The sequence below is a fragment of the Suncus etruscus genome, chromosome 14 (assembly GCF_024139225.1).
Source record: "Suncus etruscus isolate mSunEtr1 chromosome 14, mSunEtr1.pri.cur, whole genome shotgun sequence".
In the NCBI taxonomy this organism is placed as follows: Eukaryota; Metazoa; Chordata; class Mammalia; order Eulipotyphla; family Soricidae; genus Suncus; species Suncus etruscus.
The window spans coordinates 24,043,216-24,057,765 of NC_064861.1; the positions used below are offsets into that span (position 1 = coordinate 24,043,216).

The 14,550-nt window shown below is 42.7% G+C and overlaps 2 protein-coding genes across 2 annotated transcripts; both read right to left on the bottom strand.

The window, feature by feature from the left end:
- Positions 1–50: 50 nt before the first annotated feature.
- On the bottom strand, positions 51–8,839 carry LOC126028322 (protocadherin beta-15-like). Its single transcript, XM_049787339.1, has 2 exons — positions 6,468–8,839; positions 51–228 (listed from the first exon to the last, which is right to left on the bottom strand). Exons 1-2 carry the CDS (start codon positions 8,774–8,776, stop codon positions 51–53), a joined length of 2,487 nt encoding a protein of 828 aa, XP_049643296.1. The 5' UTR covers positions 8,777–8,839.
- A 2,466-nt stretch (positions 8,840–11,305) lies between these two features.
- On the bottom strand, positions 11,306–13,776 carry LOC126028323 (protocadherin beta-18-like). The gene has a single exon (XM_049787340.1). The coding sequence runs from the start codon at positions 13,774–13,776 to the stop codon at positions 11,410–11,412; it is 2,367 nt and encodes a 788-aa protein (XP_049643297.1). The 3' UTR covers positions 11,306–11,409.
- Positions 13,777–14,550: the final 774 nt, after the last annotated feature.

Consider the following 14,550-nt stretch of genomic DNA (forward strand, 5'->3'; position numbering starts at 1 on the left):
GCTTATCTCCTTGGGAGCAGAAGGTTTGTGTGTTGGAGTCCCTGAGTGGATTATTTCCTATATTGGTGCTTGCTTCCAAACATTTGTCTCTCCAAATCTGTCTCTTTGGTGCTGGGGTATGAGGCTTCCTCCACAGTTTCAAATGCCGAAACTATAGTGTAAAGCAGGATTTCTTTAGGCTCTCTCCCAAAGTCGTAACCTAAAATATTAGGAAAAACAGGCTTCAGGTAATCAAAGTTATTGGTGCTGAGCGCCCCCACCAGACATCTCATACCTGTAGCTGTGGGACAGGGACCCCGCGCTGCTGGCCTCCAGCAGGTGTCCTGGAAACAGGGTGTCGGGCAGACCCAGGTAGGGTAGCAGGCCCCCACTGCCGGGCTGGCCCGCTGTTACAGGCACACGGCCACGAAGGCCAGCACCAAGAAGAGGAAGAGCGACAACACGCACGCCAAGGCCACCACCAGGTAGACGGTGAGGCGGTGATGGAATAGGTAATTCTGGGGCATTGTCCTTAAAATAAATCGCCTCAATCCACACAGAGCATTTTCCAGAATGTCCACTGCCACTGGATGCATCAATATCTAGTTCATATGAGTATTGTCTCAAAATCTAGTATTTTAAGGAAGCAAACCTCTCCTGAAATTTTTTTAAATTTATAGTTGTGCTTTTCTCCTGAAAACAATGAGAGATAATAAAATAGCATTCCATTTGTCTAAATTCCATGTGTCTAAATCTCTAGTAGAGACATTGATGACTAGAGTACCTATACTAATCAGGGGTGTTGTCAAGACAAGTCTCACCTTGGCTGAACCAGACCTGGGCTGAGAGCCTCCATCCAGAACTGTGATGGTTAATCTGAGCTTCTACTGCTGCTGGAGATCTAGCTCTTTGTCTAGATTAACTCAGAATACTTCCTGCCATTCCCTGGATTGCCAGTTGAAACATGGAAATGAGAGTTGGTATTGATGTGGTTTTTTGGATATTATTATTGCCCATAAGTCTTGGACTTTATCTAAATAAAAAATCTCAAGGTAACTATTTTTCGGCATTTTTAGTATTATCCCTTTTTTTGGAAATGAAGGAGAATGATCATTTATGTCTCTCATCAGTAGCTCAGCTCTGTATACACCTAATGGCTTTTTCAGTAACACTTGGATTTGCATTAGACGTGGGTCAGTGAGGCCACACATCTCTCCCTGGTCCAATTTCTCATGTACAGTTAACTCTCCAGTTCACAAATCAAGCTGCAAGTGGGGTTTGTTATCGTGAGAGGCCACCCGGGCTTCCTGTGCAACTAATTCTCCACTCCCAATCCCAGATCTTCTAGTTGGACACAAAGAACCAACTCTCCAGCACTCCATTTCCTCCATCACAGAATAGTGACAGGATTCCCAGCCTGGTAGTGCCAGTCCCAGCAAGAGATAAATACTCAGAACTTTGCTTTGTTTAGCAAAGTGCTCCCCTGCAGCTCCCATCATCACTTCTTCAAAGGATTATCCCAGCTCTATCTTAGGGAGCTAAGAGACTGAAACAATGATGGCTCTCTCAGCTAGGAACTTGTCCAGACGAGTAGTTATATTTGCTATAGAATTTTTGAACCTGATCTCTGCTAATCATATTTTAGAGTTCCTAGCATTTACTAGCCTTTAATTTTTTGACATCTTAGTCTGCAACACCATAATGCATTGTTTTATAAAAGAATTACTACATTTATATCCATTTAATAATCTAGCTGAATGGTTAAAGCTTTAAAAATGGTTTGGAGAAGGTGATATAATTGGAAAACCAATTATAATTATTTATTCAAAGATATTAATACCTATGGACTAGTTTCTGAAATATATCAGTAAACAATCAAGATGTAATTCCTAGAACCTGCCTCTGTTATGGTGTTCTGAGAACTGAGAAGTCAAAGACTTAACAGTGATTTGTGGTCTAAATATGGTGTTTTGAGAACTAAAAAACTTAGCAATCTAGCACAAATAATATATATGTGTGATTTCTTCACATATTTTTCAGCAAAAGAATGATTTTTTTCTAGATTTTATTTCAAATTCTAGTTAGTCTGGGTTTCTAAATTGTGGTCTTATTGGTTAAATTATACCAAGGAAAAACTGTTAGTTAATTTTGGTTTATAGCATTCTTTATACATAAGATCAGGGAGTTATGATTTAGTGAAACTTTCAAACTATAGGGGCTTCCTATTGCTCTTATTCAATTTTTATTACCATTGATTACCATTTGATAAGAGCACATATGTACATATTTAAGATATTTTTTTCTTTGTCATACTTGGGTTCCAGAATTCAATATTGCTCACTTTTATATTTATATATAATTTATAATTTCTATAAATTCATAAATTCTAGATAGTCTAGAACAGAGTAGATACAAAAACTATATACAAAAATTAACGTTAAGATTCTGACAGTCTCCTAACATAGAAGCCAATTATAAAATTGCATCTTATTGTGTCATTCTTTCCACTATGTTTTTAAAACTAGCACCCTAAATTATTTTATAGCTAGTTATATGAGCTAATTATATAAGTATTTAATTATACAAGGCAGCATTTTCCACATGTATCTGTTTTCAGGCTGTAGTAAAAGACAATACATGGACTGGTGCTCTGGGATTATTCCCACTTTTTTTTTTTTTTTTTTTTTTTTTTTTGGGCCACACCCGGCGGTGCTCAGGAGTTACTCCTGGCTGTCTGCTCAGAAATAGCTCCTGGCAGGCACGGGGGACCATATGGGACACCGGGATTTGAACCAACCACCTTTGGTCCTGGATCGGCTGCTTGCAAGGCAAACGCCACTGTGCTATCCATCCGGGCCCTTATTCCCACTTTTGTTTGGGGAATATGTGTTACCAGGGACCAAGCCCAGGGCTCCCACATGCAAATCATGCACTGTAGCCCTTGGAGCTATCTCTCTGATTCTCTGTGCTCTTTTGAATAGTATTTTGATTTTTTTTTTTTTTTTTTGGTTTTTGGGCCACACCCTGTGATGCTCAGGGGTTACTCCTGGCTATGCGCTCAGAAGTTGCTCCTGGCTTCTTGGGGGACCATATGGGGCACCGGGGGATCGAACCGCGGTCCGTCCTAGGTTAGCGCAGGCAAGGCAGGCACCTTACCTCCAGCGCCACCGCCCGGCCCCGTATTTTGATATCTTTAATTAAGAAAGATTTTAATTAAATGGCAAAGCTTCTTGTCTCCTCCTATAAAGAGGAATCATAAAAATTAAAGTTAGTTTGGGAATTAGGACACATATTTGTGTCCAATAAAGGGTTAGATCCCTGACACCCATAATATTACTCAATGAAGTCCCAATAGAAGATAAGCACCATCAGGTATTCTATTAATTATTAATTATTAATTATAAAGTACTAGTGATGTGGCGAGGCCTTTCTCGGCTTGGCCTAGTGACTGTAGCCCCTTTGCCCAGTGTGTCTGTAGGTTTCAGGGTGACAGTGGAGAGGTGAAGAAATTCACAAAGCAGTCCAATGAAGTTTCAGGAGAAATCCAGCTATATTACAAGGTACTAATCGCCATGTACATTTCCTACATGGCTTCTAAGCTAAGCAGACATTTTCCCGCTCCTCTGCATCCATCCTGGCTGCCAATTCTCCCTCCCCCCTCTCTCTTCTCCCTCTTTTTTTTCCTCCACTTCCTCCTCCTCCCAGGCAACCCTGTTATTCTCTCACCAAGATACCCACCCCATCCCAGGTGTGGATGAGTCTGATCATCCAGGTGAGATTAGCATATGGAATTGGGGAGGGGTAATTGGTAATTGGTCCCCTGTACTACAGGGCCTGCGCAACACTGTGTTCTCAGGCTCTACATCTGAACTGCCAGCACATTTGCTAAGTATTACTAGGAGTATTTTCCAGAATCCCAGAGCACTGCTTGAGAAACTCCCCAAATAAATAACATAACATTTTTTTTTTTTGCCACACTCAGTGGTTCTCAGGATTTACTACTGGCTCTGCACACAGGACTCACTTCTTGATTCAACCCTGTTGGTTGTATAAAAGGTAAGCACCCTACTGACTGTGCTATTGCTCTGGCCCCAGAATAAAATAAAAATACTTTGTTGGTTTGGTCGCACCCGTTGATGCTCAGGGATTACTACTGGCTATGCACTCAGAAAGCACTCCTGGCTTGGGGAGACCAAATGGGATGCTGGGGGATCAAACTGTGGTCCATCCTAGGCTAGTGCTTGCAAGGTAGATGCTTTACCTCTTGCGCCACCACTCTGGCCCCTAAAAATAATTTTCATGGTCCTACCAATTACAAGGTATATATTAAACCATTTTACATTGTTGATTATATTTCACACTACAGCTAGTGTGCAATGTGACAGAAATTATATAAAAACATTTCTTTATATTATATTATTTTATTTTATTATTTTTAGGTGGGGAGGCACATCTGTTTGACACTCAGGGGTTACTCCTGGCTATGCACTCAGAAATCACTCCTGGCTTGGGGCGACCATATGGGATGCCAGGGGATTGAACCGTGGTTCTCTCTAGGCTAGTGCTTGCAAGGCAGACACCTTAACTCTAGTGCCACCACTCCACCTCCTTTATAGTATTCCCCCCACTCAATCCTTTTTATAGTATTTTAATGATTTATATTATACACTCCACAGTGTACAAATTGGAAATTTTCATCAATTATCAAAAATAGACATTCCAACAAAACTTTATACTTGTCACTGTAAGATACTAATATTTCACAAACTTTTGACCCCAAATAGTACTATTTTAATGCGAAAATTAACAATAAAAATTTCAAATTACTTGAAAGACTCAGACCATCCAAGAATATATAAACATGCTTTGATAAAAGCAGAACCAGTCCAGGTTAGGTGGAAATTTTATTAAAAGAAGGTATGTTTGTTTCCAAGGAAAATTAAGGGAAAATACAGATTTGTGAGGGACAGGAAAATATATAAGGTGATTACTCTCTAGTAATATAATTACTCCTTATCTGTAGTGAATTAATTTTCAGTTTATATTTTCATGTATTCACCAACATATTAATGTCTAGTTAAGTTCCTAATATGACAATCTTGTAATATGTTTATAAACCCATTTGTTAAACAGTTATAAAATTGACCTACCTTGAATAGTGATATCTGCTGCCTTTTTTAAATTTTTCTGAAGTTACAGAAGTAGGATGGGGAGACAGTACAAGACCACATTCCAAGAGACCTGAATTTGATTATCATTAAAATTTAGCTCCTCTCAGAACATTAATGGTCCCTGTTGACCCCTAAACACTCCCAGATATGAGAATTTAACTGAGTGAGCTCAACACTCCAGCTAAGTATAACAGAAAGTGCTCCCTTTAAAAATACAGAATAATACATAATAGCATAACTTACTTCAAAGGAACAGAGATCTTTCCAGAAAAAGATTGGTGAGCATAACAAACAACACAAAGGATCTATTATTGAAATACCTTAAAATACTCTAGTAATATTTTAACAATTTAATATTTGAGAGTATTGTTATATACTGAGGATTTACATAAAGAGGAAAATCTTCATGAGATAAACTATAAACATTTCTATTTAATATTATTGAAATATAACCATGCAAATTATTTTCAGATTGAATAATTTTCAGATTTTTCTCCATTAAAATATTTAAGACAGGCATGATATTTGATTAATCAACATGCTATTTTTTATTGTACAGGTATACAATCTTAGGCAGTATGTTTTTAAACTGTTGAACACCACATGTTGACCACAGTTATCTTCAAAACAACTGTTTGATGTTAAAAGGTTGATAGGGCCTGAGCGATAGCACAGTGGTAGGGCATTTGCCTTGCGCAACTGACTCAGGACAAACCTCCGTTCTATCCCCGGCATCCTAACATGGTCCCCCAAGCCAGGAGCGATTTCTGAGCGCATAGCGAGGAGTAGCCCCTGAGCGTCACCGGGTCTGGCCCAAAAAACCAAAAACAAACAAAATAAGTTGATAAAGTGAAAAATGTTCTTAATATTCACTATATCTGTAAAGTATACAATGCATTTTTTGTCAAATTAAAATGACTGAAAAGAGCAAATGAGTATGTAATAACAGTCCTCTTTATAGGGAAATTAAAGCAGAATAGCCCACAACTATTTCCTTACTTTAGTTTTTGAAGGATACCCAATTGGGTTTGATTCAGGCTTTATGTTCAGGAGTCACTAATATCATAGTTCGGATGACCACATAGGGTGTGCGGGATAAAAATCAGGTTGGCATTCTGTAAGGAAAAAGCTGTACCCCCTTCAATATCTCTTCAGTTCCCCAAACTCAGTCTTAATGGGACTAAAAGATAATAGAGAATAATTATTGACATGTACTAATGCTCTGAAAAATCAACAAATTCGTTATTGAACCTAAAACCATTTACATAGTTTGAGTTTTCTCCATCCTTCTGATCGGTGGGGGCAATAGAGTTCAAGAACTTGAAGTCATTGGTGCCAGCTCCCCCCGCCAGGCACACCTCATACCGGTAGCTGTGGGACAGGGTCCCCGCGCCGCTGGCATCCAGCAGCTGTCCCGGAAAGGGCCCGTCGGGCAGACCCGGGTAGGGGTAGCCGGCCCCCGCCGCCGGCCCGGCTCGCCGGCACAGGCGCACCGCCACGAAGGCCAGCACGGAGAAGAGGAAGAGCGACGACACGCACGCCAAGGCCACCACCAGGTAGATGGTGAGGCGGTCGTCGGGCGCCGCGCCGGCCGCCGCGTCGGGCAGCGGCAGGAAGGGCTGCGAGAAGCCGTCCACCAGCAGCACGTGCAGCGTGACGCTGGCCGACAGCGGCGGCTCGCCATTGTCCCTGACCAGCACCAGCAGCCTGTGCTTGGGCGCGTCGCGCTCGCTGAGCGGCCGCGCCGTGCGCACCTCGCCATTGTGCGCCCACACGCTGAAGAGCCCGGGCTCCGTGGCCTTGAGCAGCTGGAAGGACAGCCAGGCGTTCTGGCCCGCGTCGCCGTCCACCGCCACCACCTTGCTCACCAGGTAGCCCGCCTCGGCCGCCCTGGGCACCAGCTCGCTGCACGCCGCCGACGCGTTCTGCAGCGGGTACAGCACGAAGGGCGCGTTGTCGTTGCGGTCCAGCACCTGCACGCGCACCCGCGCCTGGCCGCTCAGCGCGGGCGAGCCGCGGTCCTGCGCGCGCACAAAGAACTCGAAGGCGCGCACCGCCTCGAAGTCCAGCGAGCGCAGCGCGAACAGCTGCCCGTTGTCCGCGTTGATGGACACCAGCGAGGCGAGCGGCGGCTGCGGGGGCCAAGGCTCGGGGCCCGGCAGCAGCGAGTAGGTCAGCTGCGCGTTGCTGCCCGCGTCCGCGTCCGTGGCGCTCACGCTGCCGATGTGCAGCGCGGGGCTGTTGTTCTCGCCCACCAGCAGGGTGTAGGAGGGCTGGCTGAAGGCGGGGGCGTTGTCGTTCACGTCGGACACCTGCACCCTGATGGTGCGCTGAGTTGCCAGCCTGGGGATGCCCAGGTCTGTCGCCGTGATGGTGATGTTGTATTCAGCTTGTTGCTCTCGGTCCAGTGCTGCTTCTGTAACCAACTCGAAAAAATTTTCAACGGAAGGTTTTAACGTGAATGGAACGTCTTCCTGAATGGAACAGATCATCTTTCCGTTATCTCCAGAGTCTAAGTCTTGAATACTGAAAAGAGCTATTGTGGTCTCAGGGGAATTTTCTGGAATCGAGCTAACTAGTGAAGCCACTGTCAGTACTGGGGCATTGTCGTTTACATCCTCTACCTTAATATTGACGATGCATTTTCCAGAAAGACCTGCACCATCAGATGCTTTAATATTCACTTCATATGATTCAATTTTTTCATAATCCAGACCTCTAATTAATTTAATCTCTCCTGTATGTTCATTAAGTACAAAAGTCCTTGTAATCTCTTCATCCCCAGAAAAAAATGAATAGAATACTTTGCCATTTACCCCGGTGTCTATATCTCTTGCTGAAACTGTGACAACGAGAGATCCTATGAGGCTGTTTTCTGGAATCTGTGCATGATAGAGTGGCTGTGCAAACTCCGGGGCATTGTCGTTGATGTCCAAGATCTCAATGAGGACCAGGGCAGTCCCAGTTCTGGGAGGCGAACCACCATCTACTGCCAGGAGAGTTAACTTAAGCTCAGACTGCTGCTCTCTGTCTAGGGCTTTGTCCAGAACCAGTTCTGGGTATTTTCTACCTTCACCACTATTCTGGGTAAGAATGTGGAAATAAGAGTTGGGGTAGACAGTGTAGTTTTGAATGCCATTAATACCTACATCCAAATCTTGTGCATTTTTAAGAGGAAAAACTGTTCCTGGAAGAGTATTTTCCATGACTTTCAAACGCATTTCTGCTTCTGGGAACACAGGGGAATTGTCATTTATGTCACTCACCAAAAGCTTAAACCTATATACCTTCAATGGTTCTTCCAGTATGACCTGGAAATGTAACATACAGGGCTCATTGGGTCCACACAGTTCTTCCCGATCCAATTTCTCATTTACTTGTAAATCTCCAGTCTGAGGACTGAACTGAAAATAATTTTTGTTATTGTTAAAAATGACCCTTGCCCTCCTTACTGATAACTCTCTTAATTCTAGACCTATGTCTTTTGACAGATTGACAACAACAGACCCAATATCTGTTTCTTCTGAGATGCTAATACTATAACCTTCCTGCTTTGCGTGAATCTGAGCCAGCCAAACAAAGAGAAGCAGAACTTGCCTTAGTCTAGGAATGCTCTTCTCTTCCATTTCCTTTGTCTCCAGTGCCACGAGTTTGTAAGGTCCGGATGCCTCTGTTCTACCGTGGAAAATTTGTTTTGGAAGTCAATCCTTGCCGCGAGGTAAGTCCTTTAAGAATCCTCTTCTCAATGATCTGTGTTTGACTGCTGGAACTGTAGCCCTCCGCAAGTCTTTTTTTTTTTTTTTTTTTTCTTTCTTGGTTTTATTCACAACCTTAGCTTACAGCGCCACCATGTGTTGCTCTTAAGCCTAGCTTGCCGAAAATGCTACAAAAAAGTAATTTCACTTAAGATTTATGCACTAGAAAACACAGCCATGGCGAATTATTTGGATCGTTTATTTAAAAAAAGAAAAAGTTAAATTATGGGCTTCTGTGAGATTTGAAATATGCTAAGGGTGCTGATACTTTGGGAAATTGTGCAAGAACAAAGCTTTGTTTAGTGGGATTAAGGATGTTGAAGTCATTGGTGCCAGTGCCCCCTGCCAGGCACACCTCATACCGGTAGCTGTGGGAAATTTCAAATGTGGAAAACTCAACAGGCGTTTAATGATTTCAAATGTTTGGCACCATACTAAATACTGGGATAACAAAAACTCAGATCTCACGGAGCATATAATACAAGGTCCATCTGAGAAGAAATTGAGTAGAAAAAGACGTGTCTATTCCAAAATAAAAAGTCCATGCCATTACATTCTTGAGTTTTTGATAATACCGGAGATGAAGAAAGTGACTTAAATGTTTCTAGGGTGTAAAATTAATAAACTAGATATATTAACTAACTTGAAGTAGTTTATTAAACACAATAAACAATTTAAAGGTTTTCTTGTAACATATTAGATTTAACTAATATATATAAAGCTATTATAGGTTTATTATAACCTATCAAATAACTTACTTATTTGTATATTTATCCAAGAAGAATGTCTCAATACCTTTGTACAATTATTATATTGATATAGTCCCTTATCAAGAAGCATTGTAAAGAAAATCTATAATTATTATCAATTACATTCATAAAACTAATATCCATATATATTGAAACTAAGGCTTGCTGAAAACTTGAAGAGCAGGATAGTCAAGATCATAATGTTAAAGGTATAAAGATTTAAATTATAAAATTAAAAAAATGAGTTCTGAAACATTAGACTTATTCCCAAGGAAAAATATCACAATTTTTAGCAAACTTACTCTAGTGACTAGACTAGGTTCTTTCATGAAACATATAACTGAAGTTCTTTTTTCCTACAGATGGGAAAAAAACTTTTGCCAATATTTTAATAATAAGGTTTAAAGAACAGACTCTGTATCATGTATTTTAGCACCCCAATGATCTGGACAAATGGAATAGTATAGTGTGGGTCAAATATAAAAATTGCATTGCCTGTTAATTTAATTCAATTAATTCACAAATCACTGAAAATGACATTCTATTTTATGATCTACTCAAGCTATTAAACTTTTGACAAAATAAACCTTCAGCATATGAGAACATCGTGGTCACAGTTATAATTAGATCATTTTCCTTAGAATGATCTTAATTACAGAAGATCTAGAACTTTTATTATGCCCAAGAAAGTTTTCCTTAAAGATAGTGTACTTGTAGTTATTATAGACAAAAGCTGATATCTCTGAAAGTGAATAAACATAATTGGGTTTGTATTCCCAGCTCACATTTTTAAAGCTAAATTTACTCTCCTAAGTGTAAAATTACACCCAGCTATTAATCCTAAACAAAGGCCCCCCATCTTCCTTTTGTCCATAAAATTCATACTCTTAAATGGGAAATTTGGTGGGTTGGTATTATTCCTGTTTCAATAGTCTTGTCACTGGATCAATCAAAAAAAAAAAAAAAAACAAAACGGCTCTAAGTAAAGAAAACGTATGACTTATTAAAAATTCTCTCAAATAGTAACTGAAAATTCTCAGAAAAAGGCGTGGGATAACAGAATGAAAACAATATTGAAATGTTTATAATAAAATAACTACTAGAAAATACAGTTTAAAAAGTAGTTATTTAGGGGCCGTCGAGGTGGCGCTAGAGGTAAGGTGTCTCTGCCTTGCAAGTGCTAGCCAAGAAACAAACCACGGTTCGATCCCCTGGTGTCCCATATGCTCCCCCAAGACAGGAGTGACTTCTGAGTGCATAACCAGGAGTAACCCTTGAGCGTTACCAGGTGTAGCCCAAAAACCAAAAACCAAAAAAAAAAAAAAGTAGTTATTTAAAAAAGCACTTAAATGCAAAATGTTCTGAAGTTGTTGGCAGAAAAGTAAAGTGGAGTGATGGATGATATTTACCTTTTGGGCCACAGCAAGCAGCTCAGAGCTTACTTTTGGCTTTCAGCTCTCCTAGAGAGGTTGGGTGCTGGGATTCAACCCTTGTAGGCTGTATGCAATTCACATGCCCTAACCAACTGTACTAAGACTCCAGTCCCTCGCATATACATTTTAGAAAACAGCAAATCCTAGCTCATATTTTTAACATTAATATAATGAATAGAAAATAAACAAATTATTAAAAATTCTGAAACTAAGTACAATGCAATTATTGAAAAATCTATTAAGTTCTGCAAAGAATTTGCTTTTATTCTGTGTCTTAATTGGATCCCTAATAAAATTCAAAGCCATTCAAAGAGTGATTTTCCTACATTTCAGCACCCTGGGAAAAGAAGCTGGGAATAGTGGGATCAAGGATCTTGAAGTCATTGGTGCCAGCGACCCCCGCCAGGCACACCTCATACCGGTAGCTGTGGGACAGGGTCCCCGCGCCGCTGGCATCCAGCAGCTGTCCCGGAAAGGGCCCGTCGGGCAGACCCGGGTAGGGGTAGCCGGCCCCCGCCGCCGGCCCGGCTCGCCGGCACAGGCGCACCGCCACGAAGGCCAGCACCGAGAAGAGGAAGAGCGACGACACGCACGCCAAGGCCACCACCAGGTAGACGGTGAGGCGGTCGTCGGGCGCCGCGCCGGCCGCCGCGTCGGGCAGCGGCAGGAAGGGCTGCGAGAAGCCGTCCACCAGCAGCACGTGCAGCGTGACGCTGGCCGACAGCGGCGGCTCGCCATTGTCCCTGACCAGCACCAGCAGCCTGTGCTTGGGCGCGTCGCGCTCGCTGAGCGGCCGCGCCGTGCGCACCTCGCCATTGTGCGCCCACACGCTGAAGAGCCCGGGCTCCGTGGCCTTGAGCAGCTGGAAGGACAGCCAGGCGTTCTGGCCCGCGTCGCCGTCCACCGCCACCACCTTGCTCACCAGGTAGCCCGCCTCGGCCGCCCTGGGCACCAGCTCGCTGCACGCCGCCGACGCGTTCTGCAGCGGGTACAGCACGAAGGGCGCGTTGTCGTTGCGGTCCAGCACCTGCACGCGCACCCGCGCCTGGCCGCTCAGCGCGGGCGAGCCGCGGTCCTGCGCGCGCACAAAGAACTCGAAGGCGCGCACCGCCTCGAAGTCCAGCGAGCGCAGCGCGAACAGCTGCCCGTTGTCCGCGTTGATGGACACCAGCGAGGCGAGCGGCAGCTGCGGGGGCCAAGGCTCGGGGCCCGGCAGCAGCGAGTAGGTCAGCTGCGCGTTGCTGCCCGCGTCCGCGTCCGTGGCGCTCACGCTGCCGATGTGCAGCGCGGGGCTGTTGTTCTCGCCCACCAGCAGGGTGTAGGAGGGCTGGCTGAAGGCGGGGGCGTTGTCGTTCACGTCGGACACCTGCACCCTGATGGTGCGCTGAGTTGCCAGCCTGGGGGTGCCCAGGTCTGTCACCGTGATCGTGATGTTGTACTCCTCCTGCTGTTCTCGGTCCAGTGGCTGCTCTGTCACCAGTGTGTAGAAATTCTTGAATGTATTCATCAAGAAAAAGGGGAGATCTTCCTGGATAGAACAAACCGTCCTCCCGTTCTCGCCACTGTCTTGGTCTCGGATGCTAAAAACAGCGACCACCATCTCTGTAGAGGAATTTTCTGGAATGGCGCTGGCCAGAGATGTCATGAGTATTTCTGGAGCATTGTCATTGACATCTACAACCCGAACTAAAAGTGTTGTTTTTCCTGAACGGTTTCCACCATCAATGGCCTGAATATTTATTGTGTAAGACTGGATTGACTCAAAATCCAGGGCTGCTTTTAAACGAACTTCCCCAGAAACAGGATGAATTTCAAAATTTTTCTTAATGTCTCTGGAGACATGGTAAAATGAGTAATGTATTTCTCCATTTGTTCCTGTATCTAAATCTGCAGCAGACATCTTAAGGATCAGGGAGTTTAGAGGGCTGTTTTCTGGTACGTGAACCTCATAGACTGTCTTTTCAAACTCAGGGCTATTGTCATTGACATCTAGGACTAACACTTGAACCAATGATGTTCCAGACCTGGGAGGGGTCCCACCATCCAAAGCTGTTAGTATTAAGTTTAATTCTGACTCCTTTTCTCTGTCCAGAGATTGTTCCAGTACCAGCTCTGGGTATTTTCCGTCCCCATCACCATCTTGTAATTTAAGGTGGAAATGATCATTGGGACTTAAGGTGTAATTTTGGATACCATTCTTTCCTACATCCCAATCCTGAGCACTATCCATTTGAAATGAAGTCCCTGGCAAAGTGCCTTCTGGGATTTTCAGAAGGATTTGTTTTTCTAGAAATGTAGGAGTGTGATCATTTATATCTTTGACCCAAAGCTCAGCCCGAAAAAATTGCAAAGGATTTTCCAATAGCACCTGGAAAGCCAATATACATGGCTCAGTGAGATCACAAAGTGCCTCGCGGTCTAGTTGCTCATTCAGGAGCAAGTTGCCGGTCTGCATATCTAATTGCAGATATGGTTTATAGTCGTCAAAGATGACTCTGGCCCTCCTGGCAGCCAGATCTTCCACGTCCAAATCAATATCTTTTAACACGTTGCCGATAATGAAGCCCACCTCCTTTTCCTCTGCCACAGCATAGCGCCCAGTCTCTGAACAGACCAAAGCCCCTCCCAGGAAAACAAAGAAAAGCAGTACTTGCCCTATCCGTGGAGAGCTCATTTCACCAGGATTCATCCCTTCTTTACCAAATATACTTCTCCAGAAATTTTTCAACTCAGTCTCAAACAGCAAAGTGTTCTTTCATCTATCAGCCTGGAATATTAAGATCTATAGATTTGTAATCTTTTCAGGAGGGAGTTGTTGGTATTGTTGCTTTGTCTGGAAAACCGATTCTCCTGACTCTTGTTCCTCTAGCACTGATTGGTATGAGAAATTAGAGCATTTTCTGTTATAGAAATTTCCTCAGTCTTGTCCTGCAGCGCCACCAAGTGTCTTTGCTGCTCATATTTGAAATAGTCAAAATAATTTATCTTATTTGTTGATTTTTTAAGTAATATTTTCATCCGTATTTCCATTTAGTTACAGTATTTTTAAAAGTATTCTACTACAATTTTTCTACATAACAAAAACCACAATCTGGTAGGGTTGTGGTGGATATAAAAGTAGTATTTAAAATAACCTCAAATAAGTTATCTCTTTTTGAAGACAATTTATAAAACAATTAAGTTTAAAGGCTTTTTTATGTCATTGACTTCAAGAATAAATGATTTTCTTGAAAGCTGGAAAAAGAACCAGATGATTTATATTTTAGAAGATACTTTTAGGAAAAAAATATTCTGAACAAGGTCTTGCCATTGAAACTGAATCTGGCATAAGCAAATAAGTATTTTAAAAAGTTGATATTTCAAGTTTGGAAAATGGTACCATTTTTATTTAGGAATACTTCATAGAAATGTATCTTGTAAAAATATAAAGTGAATTCTAAACAGTAGTGACCAAAGTGAGACA